This window comes from Oreochromis aureus, linkage group 5, assembly GCF_013358895.1.
Source record: "Oreochromis aureus strain Israel breed Guangdong linkage group 5, ZZ_aureus, whole genome shotgun sequence".
NCBI lineage: Eukaryota > Metazoa > Chordata > Actinopteri > Cichliformes > Cichlidae > Oreochromis > Oreochromis aureus.
Window position 1 is genome coordinate 19,016,854 of NC_052946.1, and position 20,272 is coordinate 19,037,125.

The 20,272-nt window shown below is 40.3% G+C and overlaps 3 protein-coding genes across 3 annotated transcripts in view; 2 read left to right on the forward strand and 1 right to left on the reverse strand.

The window, feature by feature from the left end:
* Positions 1-133: 133 nt before the first annotated feature.
* gpx1b (glutathione peroxidase 1b) lies at positions 134-1,786 on the reverse strand. Its single transcript, XM_031757153.2, has 2 exons — positions 1,488-1,786; positions 134-804 (listed from the first exon to the last, which is right to left on the reverse strand). Exons 1-2 carry the CDS (start codon positions 1,701-1,703, stop codon positions 454-456), a joined length of 567 nt encoding a protein of 188 aa, XP_031613013.1. The 5' UTR covers positions 1,704-1,786; the 3' UTR covers positions 134-453.
* A 1,352-nt stretch (positions 1,787-3,138) lies between these two features.
* fancd2 (FA complementation group D2) lies at positions 3,139-16,112 on the forward strand. The gene is made up of 45 exons (XM_031757195.2): positions 3,139-3,219; positions 3,356-3,497; positions 3,719-3,779; positions 3,949-4,083; positions 4,171-4,238; positions 4,330-4,436; positions 4,561-4,621; positions 4,750-4,802; positions 4,910-4,988; positions 5,106-5,230; positions 5,314-5,401; positions 5,482-5,586; positions 5,676-5,776; positions 5,902-6,013; positions 6,143-6,178; positions 6,492-6,638; positions 6,747-6,881; positions 6,968-7,099; positions 7,242-7,346; positions 7,472-7,581; positions 7,687-7,741; positions 8,047-8,166; positions 8,588-8,661; positions 8,766-8,909; positions 9,012-9,112; positions 9,216-9,331; positions 9,467-9,575; positions 9,672-9,770; positions 9,875-9,969; positions 10,051-10,206; positions 10,306-10,422; positions 10,678-10,806; positions 10,890-11,008; positions 11,141-11,251; positions 11,541-11,671; positions 11,770-11,869; positions 12,998-13,120; positions 13,249-13,342; positions 13,436-13,507; positions 13,650-13,688; positions 13,776-13,850; positions 14,256-14,330; positions 14,417-14,563; positions 14,649-14,750; positions 15,742-16,112. The coding sequence occupies exons 3-45, from the start codon at positions 3,719-3,721 to the stop codon at positions 15,826-15,828; spliced, it is 4,350 nt and encodes a 1,449-aa protein (XP_031613055.1). The 5' UTR covers positions 3,139-3,219; positions 3,356-3,497; the 3' UTR covers positions 15,829-16,112.
* A 1,991-nt stretch (positions 16,113-18,103) lies between these two features.
* The window catches only part of tex264a (testis expressed 264, ER-phagy receptor a), a 73,581-nt gene continuing 71,412 nt past the window's right edge, over positions 18,104-20,272 (forward strand). Inside the window, exon 1 of the mRNA XM_031757129.2 lies at positions 18,104-18,621. Within this exon, the coding sequence (XP_031612989.1) occupies positions 18,364-18,621 (258 nt within the window). The 5' untranslated portion in view covers positions 18,104-18,363. The remainder of the gene's footprint in view (positions 18,622-20,272) is intronic.

Consider the following 20,272-nt stretch of genomic DNA (forward strand, 5'->3'; position numbering starts at 1 on the left):
ACAGAAAATGTCTGAGTATTTTTAGATATGCTAATAAGATTAAGCTGACAAAATATTTCCTCAAATATGACCTTTAAACAAGTAAATATAGAGAAAATATATAAATATATATATATAAATTAGGAGTCAGAGAAATGTTTGCAAAAAATATATTTATTGATCCCCTTTAAACTTGACACCACAGCTGTGCTTTACGTGCACCCAGCGCAGCTTTGAAGAGATAAAACAGTCCTGCCTTTTACATTTCATCAGATATCCTCCTCACAGTTTGGTTTCAGAGGATTCCTTCATTTAGTAAAAAGAAAAGCAGGAGACAGCTGCTGCGTACAGGAGAGCACAGGTGGTGAGTTTAGGTAGCATCTATTGAAGCTGTGAGCGCAGTGGTGTTTCCCTCTTTATGAAGGCTACACACACACATAGTGCTAAGCTGCAGGCTGCATTTATGACGAGGTTTTAATTCGTCTGGCTGAGGAGCTTCTTGATGTCTCCCTCGATGTCGATGGTGAGGAACCTCCGGCTGTAACGCTTGAACGGCACACCGTCCGGCCCGATGAGGAACTTCTCGAAGTTCCAGGACACGTCGTTCCTGCACACCGGGCTCCAGTTGATCAGCTTGGGGTCAGTCATCAGGGATGTTGCGTCGTCGCTGGGTGTTGGGAGCTTTTCCTTCAGGAACACAAACAGGGGGTGGGCGTCCTTCCCGTTCACTTCAACCTTCTCAAAGAGCTGAAACTTGGGCTCGAAGCCGTTTCCAGGACGGACATACTTCAGCGACAGGAGGATTTCTTCATTCTTGCAGTTCTCCTGCGCGGTTGATCACACAGTTACACTCTTGGCTCATTCTTATCAGGAAGAACCAGAAAATCTTAACTTCCCTGTTCCCTACAGCAAGTACTCTATATTATTGAATCCCGCCAATAACTATGTATCAATAAGTAACTAGTAGCAATCACTGTGTAGTCATTGTTCAATCAGCGCCTAATAAAATATTAACAATTTTAAAGCATATTTCATATATAAGAACTCGATTTGTTGTAAGACGAAAATCTCACACACCGCCACAACTTCCTCCATCCTAAAAATCACCAATGCTTGCGCTTTAAGCTACATATGAAACAATAATAATAATAATAATAATAATGATATAATAACAGCAATAATAACCTATGGATTTAGACGCGTCTCTTGTACTTACAAGCTGACTAATATTATACTAAAGCTCGATCTAAAACTTGCCAGTAAACTTGGAACCTATACAAGACTAAAGATTTAAATAAGGGGTGGAAACAAAATTCCTCTAATTTGATTAAATACAAATAAGTCAGTCTCTTTCATTCAAATGAGCCATTTCCGGGAAAATATGATAAATTAACGGTGAAAGCAGGACATTTAGAGTAATGATACTTACAGAATGATTATTTCTAGACTGACGGGATAGAAAGGCCTTAGCTATGTGCTCCAAAGTGCAGAGGGGATAAATTTCTCACCTGATGGCCGAACTGGTTGCAGGGTACTCCCAAGATCACAAGCCCCTTGCTGGCGTACCGCTCGTGGAGCTCGTTCATCTGGGTGTAATCCCTGACGGTCGTACCTCAGAGAGAAGCGACATTCTCAATGAGGACGACTTTGCCCTTTAGGGACGAGAAATCAAACGTCTCCCCGGTCAACAGTTTGGCCGTGAGGTCGTAAAAACTTGTAGCCATTTTTTTCTTTTAAAAACCTTCCCCCTTTCTTCAGGTAGAGCTGATGCCTTCTTCACTACCAACACAGTGCGCGCTTGTGTCTCTTTGGACCAACCTTATATGGTCAAAGAGCTTGTATTGCCTGCCAAGATAGTTCACTCCCTGAAATTAGTGGGCTGGTATACTACGCAGAGCGATAACCTGCTCCAAACACCCCTGAGAACCCAAAGATTTTCCTGCCAGCCCCGGTGCCTGACACCCAAGGGCACCGCTGATGCATATGATCCCTGGAGGGTTAGAGCTGTTTTTTACAGCACAACAAGGAGGAGGTCTAAGAGGACATTAGGCAGACAGACATATTGTAACATAAAGCATGCAGTTATGTAAAACGGGCAGCTCTCGCACATACTCTTTGCAGAAAAACAATATATAACAGAAGAAACTATTTCAGTGGGACACTAAAGAAAAACAAAAGTTAGCCGAGCAGAACCACTGTGAAATAAATCACTGGTTTGTTATTCAACAAATGGGTCAAATCAGCTCAGTTATGTCTAATTTTATGAGATTTAATGTAATTTTAAGTAAGACCATTTACTATCATAGTTTCTGCTGTTGTAAAGCTGTCACAGTTTTTATGAAGCACATCTAAATCTTGGCCTTTAATATCTTACATATGTGAAAGATAAATGATGTAATTCTGAATTACTGTCATAACTTTCTTTTTCCTCATTCCTGTTTCATTAATTTTCCTGTTTTGTGGAAATGCAATAAAGGATTTAGTGTTAGTGTTAGTTCTAGGGATTATTCCTTATTATATAGGAAATCAGTGTAGCCACGAAATACCTTCTGATCTGTGCAATAAAAAAAATTACAGCCATGTTCAGCTATTCATTTGTAAATGTTATTTTATTTCATGGTAAGACTGCTGTAGATATTTGAGAGGAAAGTGTATGACTTATGATTTATGCTGAATTGATATGCACATGTACACTGTCTGTATTGATTGCACATTTGTCTCCTGCCTCTTTTCCACTGCTCCAGTTTGGCTGCAGGTGCAAAGCCAGGCCTACCTTGGTGCTTCTTCAAACTAGCCCACATTTTCTGATGTTCTGTGGAAACAAAATCAGCTATTTGAGCTGCATATGCATGTCATCAGTTGAGAGCAAAAAAAGAAAAAATAAAGAAAGTACACAATAAGTACAGTTAAAGCTGAATGTACATGCAAATATTGTCATGAAAATATTGTGGGGTTCCATACAGGCTCATGTATAAATATGATTATTTATTTTAATAAAAATATATTTATAAAAAACGATATTTATCAATATATATTTTAATATAAATAAATAATGTATTAACTTAATAAATTAAAATATTAGCGGGACAATGTTGTCGGCAAACTAAGAGAGACGAAGAAGAAAGCAGGGGGCAGTGCAATAGCTTGATCCAGTGTACTCTTTGATGGAGTTGCTCGTTGTGTCGCACGGCGTCCCGGAAAGGCTGTTCAGTTATTAAGTATCCAGTCCCAAACGCTTAAGTATGACCAACTCATACAAACCGGCCGAGTGATTGAAAATGAAAATATTGCACATTACTGACGGACTGCTGTAAAGTACAGCACACAGATCAGTAAACAGAGTGACCAATAACGGTGCTATATTTCACATTTACAGTTATGGCTGTATAGCAGAGCTTTTCTAGCAGCCAATAGCATGCGCGAGTGTGACGACGCTGATGACGCGGAGCTGTTTGGCGCGGAAGTTTGTTTTGTAACTTCGGTGTTTGGTCGTCCGTGGCTTCGTCTGCTCAGTAAAAGTATGTCTACCATTTTTCATAAAAACATTTCTGCCAACCAGAAAATTTCATATCGACATGATGTTAAAGACAAAAAGAACGTTTGTGTTAAAGTTATTGAACTGTGTCGTTTATTATAGCGACAGTGGTTACCGTCCCCCCCCCTTTTTTTTTTAACTCCCCTGTCTGTATGGTAACCTAATATAGCTATTAACAGCCTTCTGTCCTTCATATTTCATCAGATGATGCGCAAAAAGCGACGCTCCTCCGTGGATAAAGGAGCGGGAGCTCCTGCAGCACCTAGTAAGTTTAAAACGTGTATGTGTATAAGGCATATTTCTCCATGTATTCCCAAAAATGTCATCAGTCTTGGGAGCTAAGTAGCACCTCTGTTGACACAGTTTCCCGTGAGAGAAGCTGTATAGCTGTTTTCTGTGATATTGTTTTCTTTAAGGTTTATATCTGCTTTCAGAAGTGAAGAAGAGTCGCAGCGCTGGTCGCCAGTCTAAGGAAGCTGCCCCAGAGGAGACCAATCAGTGTGTGTTTGTTGACTTTGTCAGAGTAGCCGGTGTCATCTTGAGACCGGGCGGCATGCCTAACGAGATAGGTAAACGCACTCAATTCAGTTGTGAAACAAAGCAGGGCTGTAAATGAAATGAGATGCTCACCTACATCTGGTCTTATCCCCCTCCAGGTGTTGACCAAGTAGTGTTTCAGAGACGAATACAGCAGCAACTTCAGAAGAGCCCCAGGTACCCTGGTGTGAGTATAAACCGTACAACAACCTTACAGTAAACACAAAAATACAACAAAAAACACGTTTCCCCCTAAGTTCCTACTTTTCATCTCTTAGATCATTCAAGAGTTCATCACAGCACTGGAGTCCTATATGGAGAACACTGACAGGTTTAGGAACTGCCTTCTTCCATGCGTCCCACAGTCGTCTAATGGAGACTCCAGGTAAACATCCCATAAACACCCAGTGCATTAAGAGGCTACTTTTGACAGCTCCATAAATTATGGAGGACACAGCTAGAAGTTGGACTAAGCTAATAAAACTGATATGTTTCCACGTGTGCTGCAGTTCTGTCAGTTCATTCCAGGAAAGCCTGCTGCGGATGTTGTTGGGGATTGAAATGTTACAGGTGAGATTTTCTGCAATGACCTCTAAAAGAAAACTGCGTTTTCACAAGCACAGTCAAAATGAAAAGCAGTATGTATTAGTACAAATACAGTACCACAAATCCCCAATCACCTGTCCTTTTTTTTATAGACTTCCATCATTAACACCTTGCTTGAGAAGCTCCCTGAGTATATGTTAGATAGGTCAGTATTTCCTGACATTTTGATGTACTACGCAATTTTTTGGTTTAAAATTTGGAACTTTTAATATGTCTTTTAAAAAAAATCTAACTGTCTTCTCTACTCTATAGTACCAGCGATGGAGGAGTTAGTATCCCACGCATTATTATTAACCAACTCAAATGGCTAGACAGAGTTGTGGACGCTAAGGTAATCATTTGTTTGATGACAGGTTTTGTTGCTTTTGTAATTGAAGGTGTGTCTGGCCTGTTGAGTTTGTCCTGTAATCACATGTTTCTTCTTTTGTGCTTATTTATCTTTCTGCAGGATTTGGCGTCAAAGCTCATGGAGTTGGTGTCAGTAGCTCCGGTGGAGGTTCAGCGTGACATCATCACCAGTTTGCCAGAGATACTGGAAGACTCCCAGCACAATGATACAGCCAGGGAGCTCAAGTATGTACACTAAATCTCTAGCACACGTGTGTTGTGGTCAGTCTGTGTTTTAAGGTTGCTGCTAATACCACTCCTCTCTGCAGCTCTTTACTCCAGGAGAAGACTCAGTTGACCGTTCCCATCCTGGATGCACTTTCTAGTCTTAACCTCGCATCTTCATTGCTGACAGAGGTAGTGTGCACATGCACATATAAACACACATGTGCACTGGTAGCAATGTGCTCTTACTTGTTGCTTCTCTGGTTTTTCAGGTCCGTGGAGCTGTTATGGCCACGCTGGCTGCTGTGCAGCTAGAGGACCTCCCCGTAGTGGTCAAGTTCATCCTGCACTCTGTGTCGGCCTCTGATGCATACGAGGTCAGAGTGCTCAAGCAATACAAAAAATCCCCATACACCCCATAATTTTACTAAATGAATGGATATGAGAAGTGTTTCCCTGTTTTTAGGTTGTCTGTAATCTTCGAAAAAAGTTAGAGCTTGAGCAATGCGTCCTTCCGCCTGTGCTGCAAGCCTCTCAGAGTCGTATGAATAGTAAAGCAGCAGCCGGGTAAGATAACACGCATTCCAATTAATTTACAGCCCAGTATCAAAACATGTGACACACATGAAATTTTGAAGTAAGAAATGTGGTTTGTTGGTGATGTGATCCAGTTTTTGATGTTTTTGATGCAGGTCTGCCTCCGCAGCAGCAGCTGGCAGCAGCCAGGACAGCATCTCGTTGATACTGGACTGCATCAAGTCAGCAGTGCGATTCCAGAAAACCATTTCTGAGGCTTGGCTCAAGGTATGAAACGAATTAATGTTCTTATGGCCCCTCACTTAACTGATTGAGTCAGTTGCTTGTGTCGGTGACTTAAATGTACTTTTTCCCCCTCTCTCTCTCTTTCTCTCTGTTTTTTTCTTTTTTAATAAGGCCATAGAGTCTGTGGATGAGGTGGAGGGGCATAAGGTAAGTTCACCATATTCCTAAAGAACGCTAACTGACGGCTTGGTCCCATTCTTAGGTCTATACACTGGTTCTCAAACAGATGGGGGCCATGGGTCACCAGGTGAAAAATTCATGGCTGTATATATAAGAAGAAGTTGAATTAATAGAATTTATGCAGTTAAGCAAACAAGAGTTTGCTGATTTAGTATTTAGTGACAGATTTAAAACATTGTGGGGTGACAAGTGTGATTTTAGCTTCTTTAGGAAGCCTGTTTATACACCACATTAAAGTTTTTAGGCATCTCTTTGGAATATTTCTGCTTTGCCACGTTAGGTCATGGATCTGCTGGTGCTGCTTATCCTTCACTCCACCAATGCCAACCAGAGCCGACGGGGGGCAGAAAGAGTGCTGAAGGTCAAAGTGAGAAACGGACTGATCCAAGAGCCTCTGTTACAGAGAACCTTCAGGGACTACGCTCAGGTGGGTCAGCCTGTAGCGATAGAAGTTTAAATATAAGAACACAAGCCCAGTGCAGTATTTCTTTATTTTTTTAATACTTCATTGTATTTATTATTGTTCTTCTTTTAGGTCATGCGAGGGTACTTCCCCTCCACCCTTGCTTTAGCTCAGAGTTTGGTGCGCTCACCCGACCCCTGCATGGTGCCTTTCGGAGGACACATGTACCGACATGCGTTCACTGCGTTTGACTCTTACTGCCATCAGGTGAGTTTGAGAATAATTTGAATCATGCGTAAATGTTTCTAAATACAGATTCTTCTGAGTAATTCAACCCTGTGGTATTTTAATAGGAGGTGGTGGGCTCTCTCGTGACCCACGTGTGTAGTGGTGTGGGTGGAGAGGTGGACGTGGCTCTGGAGCTGCTCTGTGGTCTAGTTAACGAGAAACCCTCGGAAATGGCCATGTATGCTGTTTTTGTCAAGGTGACGAGACGATCGAAACATTGTAGCTGCAAATCAAATATACGAAGCAAGCAGCGTGCGGATGATGGGTTTTCTAACTCAGCAGCGGTGTTTTTAAAATGTTTTTGGTTCTGATTGTAACCAGTCATGATATTTGACATAGGGAATCTTGGACTACATGGACAACCTCACTCCGCAGCAGATTCGAAGACTTTTCCACCTTCTGAGCAGACTGGCCTTTGGACAGAAGCAAGGATCTCACATTCAGGTGCAAAATTGCGCATTCGGTGGATCCAGATATTGGACAGCCCAATTGGACACTTTTTCTGCCTTTTTTAATTTTTTACTGTCCCGCATCTACTGACCTGTGTTCTTCTGTTTTATTCCAAACAGGATGATATGCACATAGTGATCCGCAAACAGCTCTCCAGCACTGTGCCCAAGTACAAGCGCATTGGCATCATTGGTGCTGTGATGATTGTGGGCAGCATGGGGGCATTCAGGTAAAAACTTGTTTGGCAAACATTAGATAAGCGCCTTGTTTACTCTGTGATTAATTTTTCGGTGTCATCGCAGACTCTGTCCATAACTTCTTTTGTCTATTCCAGGTCCAAAGCTAAGGAATCGCAGAGCGGGTCGCTGTCCCAGGAGACACTCAGACAGGTACGTATTAGCCATTAAAACAAGCAGAATGAGTAGTTTGTGGTTCTATTGATATTTTTACTTATTACTCTTTAAAATCTCATTATTCTTTTATCTTTGCCACAGGGCATGTTTTATTTAAGATAACAGTGTTTGATCAGCTAGTATTTATATGTAATCTTTTTAAATATATGGTATCTTCTACATTGTAAAAACTTCAGAACCTTTCAAACTTTGGACCCTTTCATTTTGGTTGAACCAGTATTTTTTTTTTTTCTTTGAAGTCTGTCACAGATCTGCATTTGTGTTTGTTTTTCCCGCTGCAGGTGACGGCTCTGTTGGAGCTGGTGAAGTCGAGCAGTGAAAGCTCACCTGAGGCTGCAGCTCTTTATTATGATGAACTGGCCAACCTGATTCTGAGCTCTACTCTGGACCCACAGGTCCAGGTATGTCTCGGAAACTCACAAAACCTTCTATCTTAATAATCGTTTTCTCACTTAAAGGTGCAATATGTAGAATTTCTCACTCTTGCTGCTTAAGAGGCTTTCTCAAACGCAATTTGTCATGTTGTACTGAAGGCAAACTGGAGGCTACATTTACTAACTGTCTCATCATGAGGTACAAAGTAGCATTATGTGAAGCTATAGGTGTTAGCTGGTTAACATTCTAACATTAGTGGATATGATTACAAAGATGTCTTTGCTCAGACATAACTTTTAATTCTTTTCTTTCTTTGTGGTAGTTTCTATTTCTTTTTAAAATTGTTTTTATACATCAATAACTGTACGCATTATACTTTAAAGTAAAACCTGATTGTACCGTACTTTGTAAGATGAAACCTTCCTGTTATTTTCTTTATTCTCCCAGGACATGATTGGAAAAAGTGTCCTTCAAGACTTTGAGGATGACTTTGTAGTGGACCTGGGCCCGGAAATATCAGGGTTAGTGATGATGACGTAGTAACTGTTTTCAGCATACTGAGTTATATTTTTATATAACTGGTGTCACTGAGCCACCCTGTTTTTTGTTTTTTTGTTTTTTTCAGGTCCTTTCCCTTTCCAGCTCGTGCAATGTACAAATTGTATGAAGATGAGGATCAGGGAGGCATTGCTATCAACCTGATGCCTCTGCTGGCCAAAGACATCCAAAACAAAGGAGAGCAGCAAAATCAAGTCAATAAGGCACATAAGTGAGTCATCCCCATGATAAGAGAATGCTAAATCAGTAATCTGTTTTGCTTATTGTATTTAATGTATTTGATATTTCCTGTTTGTTGTATTTGTGGGAGCAGGCGAGTGTCTTCTCTGTGTTTGTCCCCATTTTTCCGTCTCCTGAGGTTGTGTGTGGAGAAGCGGCATCAGGGAGACTTGGAGGAGATTGACGGCCTTCTGGGTGAGGAAGAGGGAGTGATGAATACTTTCTGGAAACCAGTGTGTTCTTGTGTACTGTGGCTATAAAGCAGTTTATGCTTATGTGTTTATGTGCTTCATTACAGGGTGCCCTCTGATCCTAACAAACATGGACGTAGTAGAGAAAGTTGAGAGCTTGTCAAAAGCTGAGAGGGAGTTCCTCTGTACTTTGCTCTTTCACACCATCAACTGGTTCAGAGAGGTAACTGCATGTTAATGTCACTTATTTGGAAAAGACTGTGACTGAAGCCCCAGCCACACAGCCACACTTTTCCCCTAGTGGTTGGTCTCCAGGCCGGCGTGACTGGAGCCTAAAGCTGTGTGTGTTTTTCCACAGGTGGTAAATGCATTCTGTACACAAAAAGACACAGATATGAAGATGAGAGTACTGACTCGCCTGCAGAACATCACTTATCTTCAGACACTGTTGGAGAGAGCTCTGGCAGGTGTGTTTTTGATCCAACAATAGAAGGACTTAGAATCCCTCTTTTCTGCCCTGCAGTGTCAGTTTTACTAACAATTTACTTTACTTTGCCCTTCAGGAACACCTGGCTATGTGCCACCTATTGCTAATTTTGATGGAGACGGTACAGATGGGATTGTACCTAATTCCACTGTTCCTGTGATTAAGATAAAGAAAGGCGAGTCCACCTGTAACAGGATATTTTAGCCTACGTTGTTTATATACTTCTGTTATGTGTATGTTAGTTATATATAATAACATTGACCTCGTTATGGTATTTAGATGGCACAGGAAAGAAAAGAAAGGCCCCTGGTAAGAATTCTTCAGAAAGCAGCTCACAGGCTGAAGAGGCGACAGAAGCAGATGAAACTCAGCAGGTAAACATCTCACAAAGTCGACCCTCTCATGGGTTTGTTTAAAGCAAAACAAACTAAAACATGAACTTGCTTGTGATCAAGGAACAGCCAGAAAAGGAGAAGGAAAAGGAGATCCGGCCAGGTGTCAGCCTGGCATCCTACAGACCGTTTTTTAGGGAGCTCGACATGGAGGTGCTTAGCGTTCTGCAGTGTGGGCTGCTGTCACGCTCGCTGCTGGACTCTGAGCTCCACACAAAGGTAAATAAGCGTTTTTGGAAACGTGTGATGCTTTAAATGTATTTTACAACTATACCGTGTGCACCATTTGAATCAAGCTAATGTTTTTGCATTGCTAAGGTGCGAGAGGAGGTTCTGCTGGGCCCTGCTGAGCTCGTCTTCCTCCTGGAGGATATGCTTCGCAAATTAGAGTTCAGTCTAACAGCTGGCCCGGCCAAAAGAGCTCCATTCCTCAAGGTGTGGAAAAAAACATAGCAACAGTAGTAACAAGCATTATGGAGCAATCTTAGAGAAAAAAATACTCTGTCACAATAAACACTACTCATTTTAGGTTAACATTTCATATATTGTAGCAGGAATTCTAGTCACAGATGGAGCAATTTATTCAGACCAAATTAATTTAAGCCTATTTGTCCTTGAAACGCAATAATAGTTTTATACAGTATAAATTTAATAATTTAACTGTAATTATTGAACTATGTTCCTGTGTAGGGAAGAACTGATAAGAGTGTGGGCTTCTCCCACCTCCAGCAGAGGAGCTCTAAGGATATTGCCTCTTATTGTGTCCAACTTATGCCTGCTCTCTGCTCACACCTGGAGAACTGCCACAACCACTTTCAGGTATCGAATCATTAAATGTCTTGACTTCAGATGGGAAATCATGTTTTTAAGAAATTCTCGCACATGCGTTCGCTCTTTCACAGATTATGCTATCTGAAAACAACGGCGTTGTTGATGGACCTGCAACAGATGTGGAGGAACACCAGTTAATGTCTTCAGCCTATCAGCTGCTGCTGCAGGTCCTGAACACTACCTTCAGCTGGTAAGGAGAACCAGCAGCACTGATGTTTACCTCAGAAGACATCTAGAGCAGTGTGCCTTGAGAAATGTTTGCCTCAGTCTGACTGGTGTTGGGTTTTGTTATATGATATGTATACAAATGTGCATCTCTCAGGTCTGGATTTAGTCAACCAGGACAGAAGAGCTTACTGAAGAAGGCTCTGGGAGTTTTTGCTGGACGACTCAAAGAGGGAGGTGCTGAGTTGACTCTGGAGCAGCTTGTGAAGTGAGTGGTTAAGTTTTAAGACTCTGGCAGAGGACACTTCCATACATAGTTTGATTTGTTTTTTTCATCTCTCACTAAGAAGTCTTATTTCTGCGGTAGATTCTTATGCTTGCATGTTTAAAAAAAAAAAAAAAGATTTGATATCCAGGGACAAAGCTGTTGTTGACAGAATATTCCCCACGAAACTCTTCCTCCTTCTTCTTCTTCCTCTTTTTTTATTCTAGATATTTTTGATATTTGTGTTTCATAACATAATAAATGCATTTGTTTTCTCTGTTTTGTCTTTTAGACACAGTTTTGAATATCTGCTCAACTTCCGCAGCACAGTGCCAAATCTCAGCATAGCTCTGTGTCTCTCTCAGCTTCTCTCCACTGTGTCAGAGAAAGGAGGAAATCCTGCTGCTTACAGAGAGCAGACTGGTTGGGCTAACATGATGCCTCATTTTAATTCACTTATTCACTTGAATTATTTTCAAAGAGTGCGTGAGGACCTGATTTATTTATTTTTCTTGTTTTAGCGTCCCTTGCACGGCGTTTCTTGAACCAGGACTGGGTGACGGCCAGTGGCGAGAAGGAGCGAGGCACCAAATTCAATGAAGCGCTTCACACTCTCCTGAGGTACATCTGCGTTTTTGTGGCCCTCTAGTGCCAATGTAAATTCAAATGAAAGCAGCTAAAAGTCTTGAGTATACACTGACTGGTCACTTTATTAGGTACACTGTGCTAGTACTCGGTTAGACTTCATTGAAGCACAGATTCACCAAGGTTGCTGGAAACATTCCTCAGAGGTTTTGGTCTATATTGAAACAATATATCACACAGCTGCTGCAAATTTGTTGGCTACAATCTCCTGTTCCATCACATGCCAGAGATGCACTTTTGGATGGGATCTGGTGATTGTGGAAGCCAGGTCATGTTCAAGAAACCAGTTTGACTGGTCATTTACTGCATGTCTTCCCCCTGATCTTTCTTCCAGCTTTCTTGTTTTCTCTCCACTGTCCTATCAGATTAAAACCCCAAAAATATATTTTAAAAAAAGAAACCACATTCAGGTTATTCCAGCTTCGTGAGATGGTGCATAATCCTATTGGAAGGAGCCATCAAAAGATTGCTTACACTATGGGAAGGGCTCGGATAGACTGTGGTGTTTAAAGATGCTCATTTGGTACTAAGGGACCCAAAAAATGTCTCCCACTCCATAACAACACAACCATAACCCTGAACCATTGACACTAAACAGGATGGATCCACGCTTCATGTTGTTTACACCAAATTCTGACTCTGCTATCCAAATGCTGCAGTAAAATCTTGAAACATCAGATTAGGGAACATTCTTCCAATCTTCTGTTTCCTAATTTTGCTGATCTTGTGCAAATTGATGATCTGCCTCGTACCTTGATTGTAACAAGTGGTTATTTGATTTATTGTTGCCTTCCTACAAACTCATAGAGAGCTTGCTGTTCTCTGTTGACTGGTGACATCTAGAAAGTTGTTTCGACCATGTCTGCAGGCCTAAACGTGTTTAATTGCTGCCACGTTTTGGGCTGATTGGATATTTGCACTAACCAGCAGTTGAGCCGGTGTACCTAACAAAGCAGCCAGTGAGTGCATATAAATATATCACCAGTAGGCAACAAAAAATTAAGTACATCACACATCAGTGTCAAATTTAGTCTGAGGTAATTCAGAAATCAGAATCACGGTCTTTTTATCTTGCAATATCTTTGTCTCCGGCTGCCTCTGTAGCATCTATCTGGACCATGTTGATGATATTCTGAAGGCAGTGGAGGAAATAGCTGCTGAAGGAATCCCAGAGCTCCTCAATGCATCAAAAGATGAGAGCTCTGCTTCCTGGCCCACTCTCAGCAGGTAGGTCTCTACTATTAGCTCTTGATTCTCAGTCATACTGGAGTCCACTCTGGTGATTGTACTGTTGGTGATTTGGTTAAGCTGTTAGATTAAGCCATCTGATTCCTTGGTTTTCTCTCTTTCATCAGGCAGACATTCCTGGTGTTCTACAAAGTGTTAATGGCAGAGCTTGAGAAAGCTGTTCGCAAGATTCCTCCTAGCAAAATGAGTGACAACACTGAGGTCAGCCACTAGGTGTCACACTGTCCAGCATGTTCTCCTTTATGTAAATCACAGTAGTCAGACCCATAAACTCAGATGCTGCCTTTCTTCTAGGCTCAGAGTGAGAAACTGCTGACATGGAACTTGGCTGTCAGGGACTTTCACATCCTGGTCAACCTGGTTAAGGTATAACATATAAACTGACTGACTGCTGACCTTTAGCTAAGTATGTGGTCGCGGTACTGTTGGAAAAGTGATTAGAATGAATGATATTTAAAAAAGGAGTTGATATCCATTCCATGTCACGTGTGTGTTTTTGTCCTTGCAGGTTTTTGATTCTCGGCCCGTTCTCAACGTGTGCTTAAAGGTGAGTGTGTTCTGCATGCTGACTATGATCTTACCTTCACTACTGTTCAACTTTTTCCTTAACTGATTTGAATCTTGTATTTGATAGTATGGCCGCCTTTTCCTGGAGTCTTTCCTGAAGTTGGGAATGCCGCTGTTAGACTACAGTTTCAAAAGGCACAAGGTAGTTATGAAGCCACCTCACAGCTCGATCTGTCGGTACACTTTCATGTAAGATCCCCCATCCCCGTCCCATGCACAATACACAATGTCATGTTTACTAAAACTTTCAGTGATGCTGTATGAGAGTATACCCTAACCATGATTTCATATACTGGCAAAATAATAAAAACACCATCAACGTAGTAATCTAATTAACTTTACCCCACCTTCATTTTAGCTTGAGGATTGTATACAGTGAACCTGAGGTGCTCTGCTGACAACCTATATAACGACACCATTTTTAAGCCAAGGATCTTTCTCTATGTTATGTTCTGAAAAGCAAAGTTTGTAAATCAGCACATATTGGCAAATATTTGTCCATGCTGATGAACCTGTAATAGACATGGCGATGCTTGTATCTTTTAAGGAGGATGTCCAGAGTTTGCTGAAGACCTTCCAGCTCAGCACTCGGCAGCTCCATCACATGTGTGGACATTCTAAGGTAATTTGAAGAAAAGACCGAGTCTGTGTAGTGTTCACCTTCATCCTTGGGAGTTCTTTAACTGATTATAATGCATTGGTGCTCAGATGCATCAGGATACGAGCTTAACCAACCACGTGCCAGCCTTGAAGAAGAGCCTCGAGCTGTTTGTATACAGAGTGAAGGCCATGCTGACGCTCAACAACTGTCAGGAGGCCTTTTGGCTGGGTAATCTGAAGAATCGCAACCTGAAGGTAAAATATTATTAAACATTATTGTTTTAATTCCTAATACATTTTAAATCATAGACTTAAAACAATGATATAATTTACCCTGCAGGGGGAAGAGATTCTTTCTCAGAGGTCACAAGAAGATGAGGAGGAGGAGGAGGAGGAGCAGCCGGAGCGTTCACCACCTCCACAGGAGCAGTCAGAAGATGAGGTAATTGCAATTTCTAGTAAGAGATAAAACATGAATTGGGCCGACACTCCAAAGGCTTGTTGCAGTTTAGACGTTTGTTGCCTATACACTCACTCTCTTTATTAGGTACAGCAGTTTCACGGGCTCAGTTAAATTGAACAATGGAAGATTGGAAAAACATTGATGAGTCTTGATTTCAAATGCAACATTAAGATGGCAGGGTCTCTCTTTGGTGTCGACAAAATGAAAAGTATGGATCCATTTTGCCTTATATTAGCAGTTTAGGCTGCTGGTAGTGTTTTAGGCATCTTAGTACCAATTGAACATTGTTTAAAAATCACAGCCTACTTGACTATTACTGCTGACCATCATCATAAAGAGATGGACATGGTCAGCAGGATAATGTGCCATATCACAAAACTGATTTCCTGAACCATGATAATGAAGTCACTGCACTCAAATGGTCTCCACAGACACCAAATCTCAGTTCAATAGAGCACCTTTAAAAGTGAAATAGATTTTTGTATCATGGATGTGCAGCCAACAAATCTGCAGCAACTGTGTGATGCTGTCATGTCAATATGGACCACAATCTCTGAGAAATGCGCAGCATCTTGAGTTCAATGTGGTATTAGTAAGGTGTACCTAATAAAGTGGGCAGTGGTGTATATATATTACAATTTGTTGTTGGTTTTTGAATAGTTATTAAACAAAAAAAGAGAACTTTTTCGGATCTGAAAACTGGTTAAAATAAAACAAAACACAAGCCCCTCCCCCCTCCAATGCACGATACTTACTTTTAGAAGTATTAACTGGTCGATTAACAGACAGTTGAAACTGTAGAGCAGTGGGGCCGATAAGATAACTGTCATTCTCTAGCAGGCTAAAACTTAGTGGCTGAGACAGTTAACAGGGAAGCGGTGTGTAACTATGTAACTCTGTCTTACATATAGTCACTGTATTTATTCTCTACCATTAATGTTTACCATGTGTATGCTGTTATTGTGTGCAGGCCCAGGAGAGTGACTCTGAGGGAATTAAGAAGGTTAACAGAGTGGAGAATGTGGACCAGGATGATACTTCAGATGACTCTGAGTAATACGTCTTTACTGACATAATAATAAATGTTTGAATCTTCCTATTTTCATTTTTTTTCTATTTACAGATGAAAAAATCTCATTACTGTTAATCCTATTAAATAAGTTATCACACTAGGTCACAGTCTTAAAAAAAAGTGTTTGTTACATTTGAAAGTGGTGGATGAATATGTCATTCATATGTTATATTTTAAAAGGCTTACCCATTTAACGATTCTCATAAAATACCTTGTTTATCAGCTTTGAAACTGTAAAAAATAAAAATGATTTTGATGGTTTCATTTGATTTTTTTGTTTAATTGACTCCCTCTCTTTTCCAGGTCTTGTATAAAATGGCATGTCCTGTCATTAGTTTAATATCACCATAATAATGTAGTGTTTTAATATGCTCTGTCATTGGAGGCAATGTCAGAGAACTTGCGTTTTTTTCCTTTGTATTGTAAGCCTGGGAAAATCACATCACAGTGCTCAGGCTAAACACAGCGATCTTTGTTCCTGGCAAATCCTGTAATGAGGGACAGCACTGATTAGTGTAAGCTCTAAAGGAAATGAAAGAATATATTTTTGATACTTTAAGGTCCTGGAGACTCATTTATGAGCATTTAATAACAGCGCTTGATGGTTAAAATTCTACATTAGAGTTAAAAAACAACAACTCTTAAATAGTGCCATTCCTTATGTACTGTGGATCTCTAGCTATGAACAGTGAATCATAGTTTTTGCTTTTGCTGATATAAAAGCACAGAATTTAACGTTAAAGTTGTATTACATGATAATTAGAGAAATATGACGTGATAGCTTTGGGGAAGGTTTCACCTCACAAAGAACAGACACAGCTTTGAATGAATGTATAAGAGTTCTCTGCTCCTTTTTTGCAGGGTTATAGCAGAGTTTTTATTGAGAATACATTATGGCATGAATTCTGTTAAAATACCTGAGGAGGAGAGAAATCCGCTACAGGTCCAATGCACAATTTATTATTTAACACATCACCAAGGAAATAGAAATTGTGCCTTTGTGCTAGTTTTATTGGGTCTATTCCGTGTAGTTTAAAACTAACATTTTTATTTCAGTAGATAGCAGCACACATTTTTATGTAGCGGCCTTTATTTCAACAATGTTGATCTTATATCTTAATGCGCTATATTACAAAATTTCCATCAGCAACACTTGAAAACAGCATGAGAGGTACACAAAAGAAAGCTTAGCTTTTGAAATATAATCAGCATTTCTCTGCTTCTAATCATGAATCTAGTAAATAAATAAAATTAGGAACAAAAAGAGTTAGCAAACAGGATGTGATGTGAACAGGATGTGATAAATTAGATGCTTTCCAAAATGCAGCTGACTGAAATGGAACAATACACCAAAACTGGCTGCAGCACATTGATCTGCCAAACAATGATAACTTGTCACACTTCATGTCACACTTCAACGAAATGCAAACTGCATTTCGTTGCCCTGTACCTGTGACATGTGCAATGACAATAAAGTTGAATTCTATTCTATTCTATTCTATTCTATTCTATTCTATTCTATTCATACTCACGATCTAAGTGGTTTAGAGCTGATAGCACTGAGGAGATTAAACATGGTTTGTGTTTCTGGTCCCAGCAACTAAATAAGCATTGAGGACCTCTAATCTGATAGTGAGTGTACACATCATCTTGTGTTGTTTTTGGTAGTTTTCTGTGACAAGCGGGAAAACAGTCCATCTTAAAATGTGTGCAAAAAACACCCATGTGAAGATGTTTTGTTTTGGGGTTTTTTCTGTCACATCACTCCTGTCCCAAATAGTACTCCAGACTTGTTCTGGTATGCCTGCACATACTGTAATAATATTATCCACCAAATACTGCTTACATGTATTTTTTATATGGCTGAGTATTTTGGAATTTACACGGTTTCCTGAACGTTGTCACACTATGAAGCAGTAATGTTTGACTACACTGTCACTAAAAGTAGCCCTGACAACCCGTGAATAGCTAAAAAGACCAAACATACAAGATACTGAAAGTGATTTCAGTTTTTTATTTATCAATCTTTTTTTTTTTTTTTTTTTTACTTTTTAGACTTGTTCATATTAATAGAAAGGGGGTGCTATTGATAATAATGAGTATTTCTTTGCGTCCAAGCAGGATTTTCGAAGCTCAGTAGGAGTAATATTCATTTAGTATTAAGTATTATACGGTTATTTGATATTTTACAGACGTAATTTACAAATACCAACAAGTCCTTTAAATAAAACATTAACGCCTCCCCCCGAGGTGAATAAGATTGGTCTGACCGGGAAGCGTGTACCTTTGTTTGGGGAAATAACTAGCTTTCCGCTGTGCTTGGACTTCGTGTAGCTATTTCGGCTTAAAAAAAACACACAGAAAAAAAACAATTCAGCACTGACTTTTGAATAGTCCAGATTCTTGTGCCGTGTCATTTGAGTCATTTGGACGACAGCGTCGGTGTGAGAGTGACCAGGAGGAGGACGTTTAGCCCCAGATTTTGCAGTGACTGCAGCTATTGTACTGCTTTGAGAGACCATGTCCGATTTATTTCTGCTGCTGCTGATAATTGTCCTTCTGCTGTGCTTGGTTGTGACGGTGGGGGGCTTACTGCTGTACTCGGGGGTCCTGTCAGACATTGTCATTAAGACTGGGCCGCCTCCCATTAGAAATGTCACCATTGCTTATAAGTTTAAAGAGGGACCATACAAGGACTGCGGGGCAGCCTACACTGAAAGCTGCAGCATTGGGCCAAAGCTGAACGCCATCGGTGTCTTCTACGATGACCCCAAGCAGGTGAGACCCTGAGACGTAGCACCTGTTACCGTAATGTTTAACTACACAGCACTGAAGGTGTATTTACATTTGACCCCGTGACATAACATCGAAATCCAGTGTACTCTGTTAGCAGATAAGATATTACAGCCAGTAAGATATGCTGACCTGCACAGTCCTAAAGGCCACTCAAAGGCTCACAGTGTATATTTAAAACTTAGACTTAAAGCTGTTGCATCATTTACCATTGAGCTGTGATTGTCTGTGTAGTGTACTTAACAATACCCCTGAAAAAAAGTGAAATATGACCATGGCTTCAATAACTGCTGGTTATTTTCTTCATAAATTGTCTTTTTTGTGACCAGTTTATAATGTGTTAGTAAGTAAAACATTTAGCACGCAAAACAAAGCAGCACAGATCAGATATATAGCATCCATGCAGTATAAGAGACTCCTCTAAGGCTGACTAAAGCCTGTGTTACAAAACTTTCCAGTAAGAAAGTCTTATAAGTTTAATTTTATCACTCAAAAAGCTCCTACCTTCAATGAACAAATAGACATGTTATCATTTTATAAAATTGCCTTTATATTTAAAAGTATTATCAGTATTGTCAGTATGTGTAGGATTATTGTATTGTCTCTAAAATCACCTCACAATTTCCCAGCAGCTACAGTTATATCTTTAATTGAATTCTTTTCTCCATGCAGTATCCCAAAGTCACAAGTGTATCCCGTATCCTGTCATTGGAAAATGCTTATGTTGGCATTTTTTGCTTTAAATGTAAATATTTTACTAAAACTACGAAACATCGGCTAAGTTGTTAAGTGGCCACTGATCCCTTTTGGATAATAAACTAATCCTTTCGCTCTAAATACTGTTTATTCATATTTTTTCATGGCACTGAACTGTGTAAGCAGATTTATTTCAGTGTAATTTACTATGTGTAGCTCAATGGCTTTAATATACGAGCTGTCTTTTAAAGTAACTGAGCTTGAATGATGAAACCAGTCAGCTGTTCATTGCCACGTTGCACTGTTGATATTGTTTCCCCTCTCATCTGTGGCTCCAGGGCACTTTGGCATTTGCCTGTTTCTGACTCAGAAATGGTAACCAGACTCCTGACTATAAGGGCAAACACAGCCTCTTCACATGTGTCTAGGAAAAGCTGACAGATGTCTGGAAATGTAGCGGGTTCTGTTGTAGCCTAAATGAATTACATTACAGTCACAATCCAGATAAAAGAAGCAATGAATATCCTTTTGTCATCTCGATCCAGATCCATATTTTGCATAACCGGGTCATTCCTCAGCTGAGAACTGCGGTTATTTCCTGCTTTCATTCCACATACTGCTGGCCATCACGAGTTGTGTTTTTAGTCAACAAAAAGAGTCTGTTCAACAGCTGATGGGAATGTTCATTGAGTTCCTAGCTGATACGGGAGCAGCGCAAACACTGTGCAGTTTGATGAAATTTCACAGTTGCAAGTTATTTTCTATATATAGCTTAGAAAAACTAACACTTAGGCTCTGTTTGCTTATATTGTGTCAGTCCTGCTGACACAGAGTAAGGAAGGTGAGTGGTGAGTGTACATTGTTGGACGAGTTGACCTAGCTGACAAACAGTGTGGCAAAATAGAGGCATTTGACCCAACTTCAGTCTATGTGGTGGACA